This window comes from Anas platyrhynchos, chromosome 2 (genome assembly GCF_047663525.1).
Source record: "Anas platyrhynchos isolate ZD024472 breed Pekin duck chromosome 2, IASCAAS_PekinDuck_T2T, whole genome shotgun sequence".
NCBI lineage: Eukaryota > Metazoa > Chordata > Aves > Anseriformes > Anatidae > Anas > Anas platyrhynchos.
In genome coordinates, this window is record NC_092588.1 from 7,936,615 (window position 1) to 7,948,828 (window position 12,214).

The window sequence follows — 12,214 nt, forward strand, 5'->3', positions numbered from 1 at the left end:
CTATTAAGTGAAGTCCACTTGTGCCTGTGTAGTGGAGATATTTTTTTTTCAAGTTCCTCTCCAATTTACAGTCAGACTAGTTTACAGCACTTAGTGTTAATCACTGGAAAAAGTCTAATTTAGCATGTGTAAGGTTGCAAATGCTTTTTGAATGTCACAATAATTTTCGTTGCTTGGCTGTCAGAGGCCTGAGTTGCTTGGCTATTTTTCTGACCTGGACTATGGGTATCATTGCTAGTCACCTTTTTCAGAGCTCTGGAGATGTTAGTTTTCTACCTTCTATCCCCAGTCCAGCTTGTTTAGTAAGGCTTTGAGCTGCTGCAGAATAATGGAGCCCCAAATTCCTACCTGCTTTAGTGCTTGAGGACTCTTTAGTGCCTCTCAGGACACTTGAGCTTTTAGATGTTGAAGCATTGAGTGATGTTGCCAACCTGGCAATGCCTCCAGCATGTGGCCCTGGGTCCGAGTCTATTATCCCTCTCTATCAAAAGAGAGCAACGCCTGTGCTTGGGAGCCATCACCTTCGCTGCCCATGGCCTTCTCCATCCTCTCTTTGCCTTTAAAAGTTCAAGAGTATTCAATCCGATGTGTAAAGTGATGTCCCTCCTGCTTGCTCAGCCTGTGGTTGAAATGGTGTCAGACTGCTGTGGTGAGGTTAGCTTTTTGTACATCAGTATTATGTCTCAAAAGGAGAATAATGTCTACTGCCAATGTTTAAACACGCTGCTTTGAGGAAATTGCCTTCTTTATGAAGCATTAAGGCAGGAACCTTTTCCTGTTCTTTGTTTTCCACAATACCATGGAAATAAAAAAAAAAAAAAAAAGGTTGGATATCAGTACAGAGGTAAATCCTGTAGTGCTTGTAGTGGTACCCCCAGTCTTTCAGGGATGTGAGACCACCCTGCTGGTTGATGCACCTTGTAGCACGAACATGAACATCCCTGTGTTCATCTTTAGCAGAGGAATGTTTGAAGTGAGGGATTTTTGAACTTGTTTGGTTTCTGTGCTTGGAATGAAATAAATCATGTATATTATGATTATCTATGATTGCACCATTGATGGTGTCTGAGGATGGATGACCTGACATGTGGCTTCTTAGCTCCTTTGTTGGCATCCCTGTTGTGAAAAGCCAGACTGCTCATCAATCCGGTATCCCCTGCTGCCAAAACAAGGCTCCAGCAATGTTATGGAGAGACAGGGGATATATTCTCAATTGTTAAGAGCAAAATAACCAGGCTCAGTAAAATTATTTCTGAGCTACTAGCCTTAGTTAGGACACTTGCTCTGGCATTTTTGGAGCAGTGAGTTTGAGCTGGAATGGGTACGCAAAAGTCTATTTGAATGAAATTAGTGAACACAGTATTGCACAGATGACTTCACCTTTCCCTATGCACCCCTTGCTTCCATAGGCTTGTTTGCTGCTGTTCCTGCTAACTGGCAAAGTCAGATATGCAATCAGTTTTAAAGCAGTTTGCCAGTTGCAAAGGTGTCTCAAACCTTTATTTTTTCTTAGTCAGAAGAATTATTGTTTTAAAACTTAATCCTCTGAGCTGCGTCTGTAATGGATTCAGCTGATTGCTGGGTACAAGGTGGTGGAAGTCCACTGGGTGGAGGTGGCTCATCCAGAAGGGGAGAACTCGGGACCTCTTTGCAGGCTGAGTTGGCCAAGTGGAGTGAAAAAAACTTGTTTTTCTCCAAGTTGGCAACTTCACACTAATGCTTGCAGATATAAATGAACTTTGTATTTTGAATACTTCTGTGAAGCAAGTGCTTTTGACATGCATATAAAGGAATGCTTGTATGGTTATCTATTTAGGAAAGTTATGCAGTTACAATAGCTTCAAGCTACCCTGTTACACAAGGGGGGAGCACAAAGCACATATTTAGAGATTATAAAATTTGTGCTGAACATGGGTGGTGTAAAAACCACTTCTCCAGCATCTTTCTTTTTGGAAAACAAGATGTTTTTTGCAATGGTGTCAGATAGCAGAGCTTTGTTTGCCAGCTCTCATGAACAAATAACGTGCTGTTGTGCTGGCTTATCACAAAGTTGTTCCTTGGTGGGAATGTTTCAGGTATTCCTGATGCAGAGAGAGAGAACCCAGCGCTTGTAAATGCCTGACCTGAAAACATAATGTGGCTTGAAGATCTGGTATCATTCCAAAAGTGAGAACGTGGTGCACGTTGGGCTTTTGTTCAGCAGGCTTGATGGCAGTAATGTAATCTGCTGGTCAGCACTTCCTAGTGCTGGTTCTTTCGGAAACATAGAGCAACAACTTTGAACTATTATGAAAACAGGATTGTTTTTTAAGGCTATAAAAGGCACCCATGTTCTTTTTGGCACAGTTTTTTGGTCATTTGTAGTCAATGCTGTGACTCCCTGAAAATCTGAAGCTGTCCTGGGTAAACAATTTTCTTCCACAAACACTAGCTGTGGCTTTGTTCCTTGAGCCACTTCTTACTGGAAAACTGCAGGGAGCCTGGCTTCTTACTTTCCTCCTGCATAAGGAAAACATGAAAAATCTCTTGTATTTCTAGCCTGTATTGAAGACTGAAGTGGAATCTTAAGGTGCTATTTCTATATTCACATAATTAGCTGATTTAAAAAAAAAAGTAGCTAGTTGCATGTAAATATTTTTGACTTGAAAATATTGCAGCAACATTCGTTTTCCTTTTCTGCCATACGTAATTACTGACTGTTTAGAATACTACACTGCATAGATAGCTCTAACTTTAAAAATATATAACACTGTTTCTAAAGTGTCACTTTCAGTTGCTTGAAACTTTGGCAAACTTGGTTTTGCTTGTTCTTTATGATTAAAAACTTTAATGAGCAAAACTTAATAAACATGTAGAAAAACGGTGAACCAGAGCAAGTGCTGGGGAATTAACTCTGTCTTGAATTTCCTGACTGTTTCAGTAGCTCTGGCGCCTTGTTGTAAATTTGGATTACAAATTACTGGGGAAGGGGACAGTTTTGCTTCTGTCCCAAGGACTCAGTTGGTGGAGTTAAATACCCATGAAGTATTTCTCTAAGCTTAAAATCCCCATCCTAATTCTTTGCCAAAAAATTCCTCCAGTTGTACAGCTTCCAAGAAGATTTCCTAAAATCTGAAGCTGTTTGTGCATTCATGGACACCAGTGTTTGTTCAGCATTCTCTCTCTTAATCAATGTCTGCTGCTGCATAGCTTCCTGCAGCATCCCAACATCCTGCAAACTTTTTCACTATAGCCCTGGAAAAAGTGCATGGAGTTAACCCTTGGGGCTGAGTGAAATGATACTGCCAGCTCTTGAATCATAAAATCATACGATGATAGAATGATTTGGGTTGGAACGGGCCTTAAAGATCTAGTCCAAGCCCCATGCCATTAGCAGGGATGCCACCCACTAGATCAGGTTGCCCCGGGCCCTGTCCAAGCTTACCTACTACACCTCTAGAGGTAGGGCATCCCCAGCCTCTCTGGGCAGCCTGTTCCAGTGCCTCACCACCCTGATAGTAAAGAATGCTCATAGTAGACTGTTCCTGTGGGCTTCAAAGCCCTTCCTGAGCACTAGGTTGTTTATGCAAACAGGGTTGATTAACTTAAGTCAGTTTTAAATCAGGAGGTGGCAAATCATGGTTTAAAGAATCATTTTTATTATTTATTATATTATTATATATCCCTCTTGATAAAAATTGTTAATAATTGAAATGTTTACAGTTGCAATTAGTCAGTAATTCCTAAACATATTAAAGACTTTTGCTTTGGCTTATGAGTACCCATTCATATCCTTCGGTTGAGATGATTCTAAACTTTTTTAAAGAAATAATTACACAACAATAAAACACACGAATACTTAATAAACTTTCAATTATGTCCAAAGATGCACAAAACCAATATGGCATTAATTTCTCCAGCAGGCAAGAGGATATGTAACAAACATTCTTTGACTTCTGTATTTGCCGTCTTGCTTTTAAAACACTCTCAGTATCTGTTCTGAGAACTGCTTGTGGTCATTCATCTAAGCTTCACAGAACAGCCCTCTGCCCTTTATCTCTGTGAATGAAAACATGCCATTCTTCTTTAACTCCCTCTTTGGACTGATACATTCACTGGACTGAAGTACAGCTTGGTCAAAATGCAGAAAGTGTGCTACATCTGCAGAAGAGTTTGCTGCTCCGTTTGTCTTGGCAGTCATCTGCTCTGGGGCTATAGTGGTTGTTTCCACCCTTTGGCAGAAAATTGCCTACGCATTTAAATATAAGCCTTGTTAAAACACGAATTTAGTTCAAACAGTTACATTTTAAGATCAAGCAGGTGTCTGGCCAAAAGCATGGAAGTGTGGGCCAGAACCTGAGGTCTGTCTGCACACTCAGGGTGGTGCAAGTGTGCTGGGAATTTGGTTGCAGTTTAGTCAAAAGATTTCTATTGGCAAAATATATTCAACATCTCAAATCTGACTACATAAATAAAACTATAAAAAAGAATTTCCTCAACTTCACAGTCCTTCAGGTTCTGCCACATCCATGTGCCCTGTTAAGCTTTCCACAGACAAGGCCTGGGTAGTGTGTTGCTGTTACTTTCCTAGGGCAGGATACAGCAGTCTTGTTCCCTTCTTTGATGAGCGTGAAAATAGTGTTATTGCATACATCTCAGTGGGTAATTAAAGGAATATTGGTTTTACTCAGTACTTGCTACTACTTGGTTTGTTCAGATCAAGTAGTGTGTTTCTGTCCCAAAGAACAGAGCACACTGGTACAAGAGTAAAATTCTTCTAATGAACATCCAGTTCAGTTTGCTTAAAGTAGAGATCTTGGAGTTGGAGTCTGCATCTAAGAAAAGAGTTGCAGAGATGAGCATTTAAGCTCAAGAGAAGGCATTTTAGCAGATTTGGTCATGCCTCATTTCACTTGTGAAACAATAGTTGTTGTGTGATTGTATACTAAGAGTGGTGCTGGTCCTTGCCCCATTTTCTTCAGCATCTTCAGTTCTGAAGCTGCCAAAGCTTTGTTTTGATCTTGCAGCCTTAACATTTTTTTAATCTCTTGTTGTGCAGGAGCTTGTATATAAATAAACCAGGGAGGCATTTTATAACAGATTCATAACCTTCTTGCAAAGGTCTTTCAAACTATAACCTGAGATATCAAGTAGTAGTGGAGGTTGATGGAAATTTATTTCTATATTTAATCTTTGGTGCAAGCTGAAAACAAATCTTTTTTTTCATCTTCACAGATACCAGCTACTGACCATGTCAACAGAGTTCCAGGACGCCCACCTCGCAGAGGTGAAACCTCTGGTGGAGAAGGAAGAGGTAATTACTTTAAAGCTCTTTAGAGCTTGTCTGTCTTATTTCAGGGTTACCGTTGGAACTGCACATGTATTCTTAGTTCTAACAAACTTTTTTTTTTCTATGGAAAAATAGACAAGAGAAACTGAAAATGCAATGAGAGGGGTGTTTTAATAATAAAGCAAAACTAAGTTTTATTTATTGCTTTCTCAGTTTTTGGTTTTGTATTTCTCTACTCAGATTGTGATTTTTTTTTCCTTTTTTTTTTTTTTTTCTGTATAATGACAGCTCTGAGTGTCTTTAACTATTTTGAACAATCCCAGCTGGCCAAACTCATCTATACCTGTAGACACCTCAATGTAGAGATACAAGCTTTGCTCTATCTGCTGTCATTCAAAGAGGTGCAGATATGCAGAGAGTGCCTTTACACTTCCTCTGGGTACCTCTGCCCCACCTAGTCTGCTCAGGTTGTCCTGAGCTATGAGTTGTTCCAGACACACTTTTACCAGGTCTGCAGCCAGCTGGGGATGCACAAGCTACAGCCATGCCTCTGGGACTGCAGCACAGAAATATCTGCAGGGTGTCTGTTTTTTTTTGTTGTTTGTTTGTTTTGTTTGTTTGTCTTTATTCCATTGTTAACTTTCCATTTGTTGTTTGTGATATTTTTCTCCAAATCTCTGCCCACAGTGTCTGGGGTCACTGGCCATCCGACTCTGTTTAATGGTGGTCATACCCTGTGCGTGTTCATTGCATATTAATTCAGTGGAATATTTGAAGGAAACTCAGCTTTTTTTTTTTTTTTTTTGAATCAAAGCTAAGATATTTCTTCTGTTCCCAATGACTGTAATTCTCGACAATGCTGTATATAAATGTGGTGAGGGTTTTTTCTGGATTTCTACACTGGGATTGCTCATTGTTTTATCTTCTACTTTCAGTTTTTATTTCCTAACTCTTTTTGGGTAAACACTTCAGAAAATGATTTCTATTTATGAATGTAATGAAACGAAGAGAGAAACTTTAAACACAGTTTCTTTGCCAAGAACATTGCATGAAAGCAGAGTATGTCTGGATACCAGTGAAAGTACCACTCAAACTTCAGAAACTAAGACCCCTTTTTAATGCCAATATTGTTCTGTAACCACAAAACAAAGGAGAAGTCCTAATATTAATGAAATGTCTTTGCTTCAAAATTCAGAAATGTCTTAAAACACTGAAGAACTTACTGGGTTTCTGTTGCATGTAGATGAAAACTTGGTATCTTGACAAGGAACCCTGTATGCTTTTATTCACAGATGCCTTAATTTTTGTCTACATGGGGAAACTAGCAGAATTACTCTGGTTTGATCACCTGTGCAGCCATTCTTATCACAGAGTGAAGGAAGTGTGTTAATATATTTTGAGAAAGTGGAAAAAAAATGATTGCCCTGAAGGACACTCAGCATGGGCTGGGGTTAGTCGTGGAGCTGGTGTTGAGTGCATGATACTCTGAAGTTTTACACAATAACTTAGTTATTGTGTACTAGGTTTCTGAACGGTGATGGATTCTTATTTCATACATTGTCTAGATGGATGCCATTAAGTCAGCACATTGTTCAAGATTAAAAATAGTGTAAAGAGTAAACTTCAAGTCTTGTGTTCAGGCTGTGTAAAATGACTTCCACAAGCTCAGTCAGCACCTCAGATACTACTGAATTACCTAACTATCATGGCTCTAGAGGAGTGTCATAATTGTGGGTTGTATTGCAGTGCTTTGAAGTCCATCATCTGAGATGATATTGACAGCAGTTGCATTGCTTTAGACATCTTTTGTCCTTAATTTATGTGGGATTCTGGGACTGCATGATCTCCTTGCCAGATTTCTAAACTTTTCTTTTTATCTCTGTACTTCTTCCTTAGGCTTTGGCTTCCCTGCCATAGTCTGCAGTGTGAGAAGTGCTCTTCCTACTTTGTTCATACCCCCAGTGAAGCTGACTGACTTCTTGTCTTTTACTAGGTGGAGGTGACTTTAAAGCATTTCTTCCTTGAGGCCTTAAGGCATTTCTTCCCTCAAGGAAGGGGATGAGAGATAGGGAAGATGTTACATTACTCCTTTTCTGGTGGAGATACAGGGCAGACATAGGAGCTTCTCAGTAACAGCAATGGCCAGTCACAGGTTGGAATGGACTTCTTGTCCAGCCAGCCTCCCGAGTATAAGAACTTTTAATTTTGGCTGGGTAAAACCCTTCCAACCTTCCACATCACACAACCAAATCCCAGAAACAAGTGCATCTTGCAAGAGCACAGGGCATGTTCAAAGACTTTCCATTGTAGACAGGACTTGAGTGAGCTGTTGACAGTCCTGTGGCTACCACAAGCAATGGAGAAATGTTCAATTTTTATTGCTATCACTTGTCCAGTGACTCCAGCAATAACTTCACCTGTACCAGCTTTTGTACTTTATTTTACTCTTCTATATACTATTATTTTATTGCTTTCATAATCTGTGGTTATGAGTGGGTAAAGCTCTTGGGTGAAGTTTGATATTTAGCATGAAAACTATTCACTGAGTGAAGGGTATGTGACAGAGCTCTCTACTGCAGAACCAGTGGGTTACAGCATGTGTCAGAGTGTATATGCAAGTGCAGATTTTTGTAACTGCAAAAGTTAAATGAATTAATGTTTTAAAATCTCTTCACAGGCTATCACTCGCCTCCTACCAGACTTCGATGTTCAGGCAAGTAAAGCTATTCTTTTTTGTTGTTGTATAAAGGGAAACTGAATTGACATTTGAGAAAACAGTAAAATGTGATCAGAAATAAGTGACTGCTCATCAGAAGTACTGTAGTTGTGAGACAGGGTTTGAATGGGGCTCTTATGCAACGATATGAAGGGGACTGCAGGAGGTCTTTTCAAACTAAAGCTGGGAAAGCCTAATCCAAAAGAGGTGAATGAGTTGCAAGTAGTTCTGTTCTTGCAAACAGAAAGATTCTTTAGCAATGGCAGTGAAAGCAAAATATACTCCTCCCACATGAACACACAATTTCCCCAGTTAATTTGCTTTCATTAGTGGTGTGCTTGCATTTCCTCTGAGGAAATGCCTCTCTGTGTATCCCATTATGTCATTAAAAGTTTCCAAAAGATTCCTGAAACATGGGGACTGGAGGAAGGCACTAAGCAATCAATTTTGTTTGTACCAAGAGTGACAGCAGTTTCTGTATATTTATTTACAGCCAGCACATAAACATGCGTAAAGTGCACTGCCAGGTCAAATGGTAGCTTTCCATTTTCCTCAGATATCTTGTTTTTGAGAGGTGACTTTATAATTCTTGTAGTTCCCTCTTTGTATTATTTTATCTCTATTTGGGATTATAACTGAGTTTTTGTTTTTGTTGGTTCTTAAACTGCAAATAAGGAAATGGGTTGCTCTTGGAGTGAGACTGGTTTGAACTGAGAGAGACAGCAGTGAACATGTACCTGCCTTGACAAGAAGAGTGAGCATTGAATTCCCACCACTGGGGACGAGTATGAGTTGAGCAATGAGGCTTGCTGGTTGTCTATCAAAGGGATGTAAGGAGGGAGGTAGATCATGCAGGAATGAGGAAAGCTATTGAGTTTTTCTAGTCTCTTGTATGTGCAAGTGGAGGTCCTTTAAAAATAACCCTGTTGAACATTGTGGCATGTTGCGCTTTATTAGTACTTCTCTATCTGTTATTCAGTGCTGTGCAAATTGGTTAAAAATGTAGTAGAAATGCAGCAGTCTTTTCCCTGGAAACCAGGAGAGGCAAGTCTCTCAAACATCTCACCCTCTTTCAATGGCACTTACTTTTGTAGTAAAAATACAGTTCATATTAATTCTTCATTCATCCTTTCTAATGATGAAATCCACTGCCTGAAGTCTTGATAAATATAAGTTAAAATTCTCCTCATCAGACTTCCTGCAGGACTGATCACAGCATGGGAGAAGCTCACTGTTTTGTCCCAGATTAACCACTTGTTCTAAATAAATCTGAATCAAGGATTAAGTCTTTGAACAGGAATACTGCAACATTTTGATTAAAATCAAGAAGTGACCTGTATTTCATTTCTATTCTTGGAATAAATTTGCTTGGCTTGTAAACCATGCGTATATATAGATTTTTAACTTGCAAGATCAAATTCTCTAAGCCATTTTGTTTTTTTTTTTTTTTTCCCCCATGTTTTGGATTAAATGTCGCTAATCCAGGCCCGTGGTTCTTGTCATTTAGCCTTGCTCTGCCAGCTCCTGCTTTTTTAATGATCTTTCTTGCTTAGACCTTAATCTTTGGTTGTTCTAGTTCAAGAAGGAAAAATGTGTGAGAACAGCCTCAATCTGTTATTTTAAGAACTACTACTGGAAAGGAGGCTTAGCTTTGGTGCTTAAAACCACAAAAACTCTACCTATGCATCTTTAGGTTTCTTTGTGGTTGACCTATGAAAAAAAGTGGTTTGAAGCTGTTGTGAGTGCTTTGACTGCTTAGTTCATTAGGTAAGTTTATGGGTGTCCCTGGACACTGAAGATAACAAATGAGCCTAATGAACAACCTGTCTCATGAGCCGTGTTTGGGAGAAGGAGGGACCTGGGCAGGACAGGAGGTTCTCAGGACCTGGTAGGATGGAGCTTCTCATATAGTATCTATGTGTCTACATATGTATGTGGATGTCCACTGTAGCACTTGCTTGGTCCTTTTGCAGAGAAGTTAAGCAATGTACAAATAATTTTGTTTCTGCCACTAGTGAAAAGTAATGGCTGTCCATGAGGTGGTTTTGTTCCAATAATACATTTCATCTAGTTATTCAGATTTGGAAAGAAGTAGGCTCTTATTTCGCATGCTATTTTAGACGGACCTGAGTTAAAACATACTTTCTATTTTTGAAGTCACCCGCTGTATGACACAATATTATGCTGCAAATTGCAAGATATGTGTGCTTGTTCTCTGGAGGAAATCTTTCACAGAGTTACTAGGGAATGGCCAAGACAAGAGGTGAATGGAAGAACTGACAGCTGTGATGTACCACAGCTGTACTCTCTGTCAGTATTTCTGTCTGTGGCACCTACCTGAAAATGTGAGTGAAGTTACTGTCTCCCGGGAAGGGGAGTGTTCCTCACGAAGCCTGTTCTAGCACAATTCGAGATCAATTAGTGCAGGGCAGCATGCCCTGTGCTGTTTTATGTTGGCTTAATGTCAAGTACTTCTTTGTTGTATTTGCAGATTAATATATTTGCCTGTTCACTTACCTGGTAATATTGGAGTTGATGGAGGGCTGACTCCATATCCCTGTATGCATTCCCTTAGCTTTGTATTTCAGAAATGAGCAGTCTGTCAGGAGACCGCTTTCTCAATAATAAAGGAAAACTCTGAGCTATGTGACAGCAGTAGGTGGCAGAGATGAGTTTGTACCTTGCATATCAGCATAGCCATTTCTGTTTTCCCTCATCCTCCTGCCTTCAAGGGGAGAAGGAAACAGTCACCTTGCAACGGGAGACAAATCAACTGGTCCTCATGGCATGATGGCTGTAGTTTTGGGGGCTTTTCAGTTTATTAGACGTGATTTTCCTTTAGGATCGTTTTAGGTCTCTGAAGGAAAGGAGGGGGGGGGGCAGCTGAGCTTTTTGTTTTGCAGAGCAGTGTGACCCCATGCTAAGTAGACTAGGAAGAATACCAGGACAGAACTATTATAATCATCTACTGCAGTTCCTATATCAATGTTTTTGTAGCTTGTGTAACAGGTACATATAGAAACAATCCAAAAAATGTCCTGGTTTCTACCTTAACAGAATTGTTTGCATTTAAACCTATGGTCATGACACTAAAGTACCCAACTCACAACCCAAATTGGAGAACCTTTTCTTAATACTGTTAATTTAAAACAAATATTAATTAAGTGTAATAAATAAATTAATACCTGGAAGGGTGGGCATTGGGATTTTAGCAGAATCTAAGATTAATATAAATAATTGTTTTAGAGTAGAAAAAGCTAGAGGAAAAATAACAAGGATAAGGGGGATTTTGAAATACAGCATTGTAATTTCACATTAAAAGCTCAAATGCTTTTCATCTTCAAGATATGAAGGGAAAAAAAAAGTAAAAAATAGCATAAGCAGGTATTAGTATATTAAATTTCTCAAGTAAAATACACTGTCTCCTAGCAATTTTTTAAAGAGCTCTGAAGCTTTTCTCTCAGTTCTGAGGTAAGACAAGGGAAATATATTTGACAGGCATAATATAAATTAAATAAAAGCATGAGACAGTAATTGGGGATTAAGTATTTTTGAAAGCTTTAAAATAATCTTGGTGGAATACAGCATTTAATTTAAAATAAAAAATACATTGTTTTAACAAAATGGGCCAGGTGTGTAATTTCTCTTTCTAGAGAGCATTGAGTATTCCATACTTTAGAAAACAGTAAACTGGTCATAAACATGTTCCTCAATCTATGTCTTCCTTAGTCAGGATAAAGGGGAGAAGGAATAAATAAACTCTTGTGCTATTGGTGTTTAAATTGTTTCCCCCTTCTAATTGCAGGACAAAATGTCATGTCAAAAAGAGAAAATCTTCTTTAGTAGGGAACAACTCCTTTTAAACTAAGATAACCACTCTTAAATTGCATGTATCGTATTTGTGTGTGTACTTTTAGGGCACTAAGGAAAGGCTGCACCTCTGTTAAAGTGAGAGATGTGAACAGATGGCATGCTTGTCTTTATCCTTCTATCGGATTAGTGTACCTTGGATGTTTTTCTAAGATAGTGTTTTAATACAAATCAGTTGGTGAAGAGCTTCTTACTACAATGTTGACGTTGATTGGGATGTGCTGCCATCTGTTTTCAGTGCTCTGTGTTTTGAAAACATCCATCCTGACATCACGTAGACAAATCTCTTGATCTTTAATAGGATCAATTGGGACGTGGAGTTGTTTTGACATCACTGAAGAAACTGGCTTGAATTGTTT

General features: G+C 39.1%; 1 protein-coding gene across 1 annotated transcript in view; it reads left to right on the forward strand.

The window, feature by feature from the left end:
* NDRG1 (N-myc downstream regulated 1) overlaps nucleotides 1-12,214 on the forward strand; it is a 42,746-nt gene that overhangs the window by 10,823 nt on the left and 19,709 nt on the right. The window contains exons 2-3 of the mRNA XM_027452731.3: nucleotides 5,215-5,293; nucleotides 7,947-7,982. Coding sequence (XP_027308532.1) covers nucleotides 5,231-5,293; nucleotides 7,947-7,982 — 99 coding nt within the window. The 5' untranslated portion in view covers nucleotides 5,215-5,230. The remainder of the gene's footprint in view (nucleotides 1-5,214; nucleotides 5,294-7,946; nucleotides 7,983-12,214) is intronic.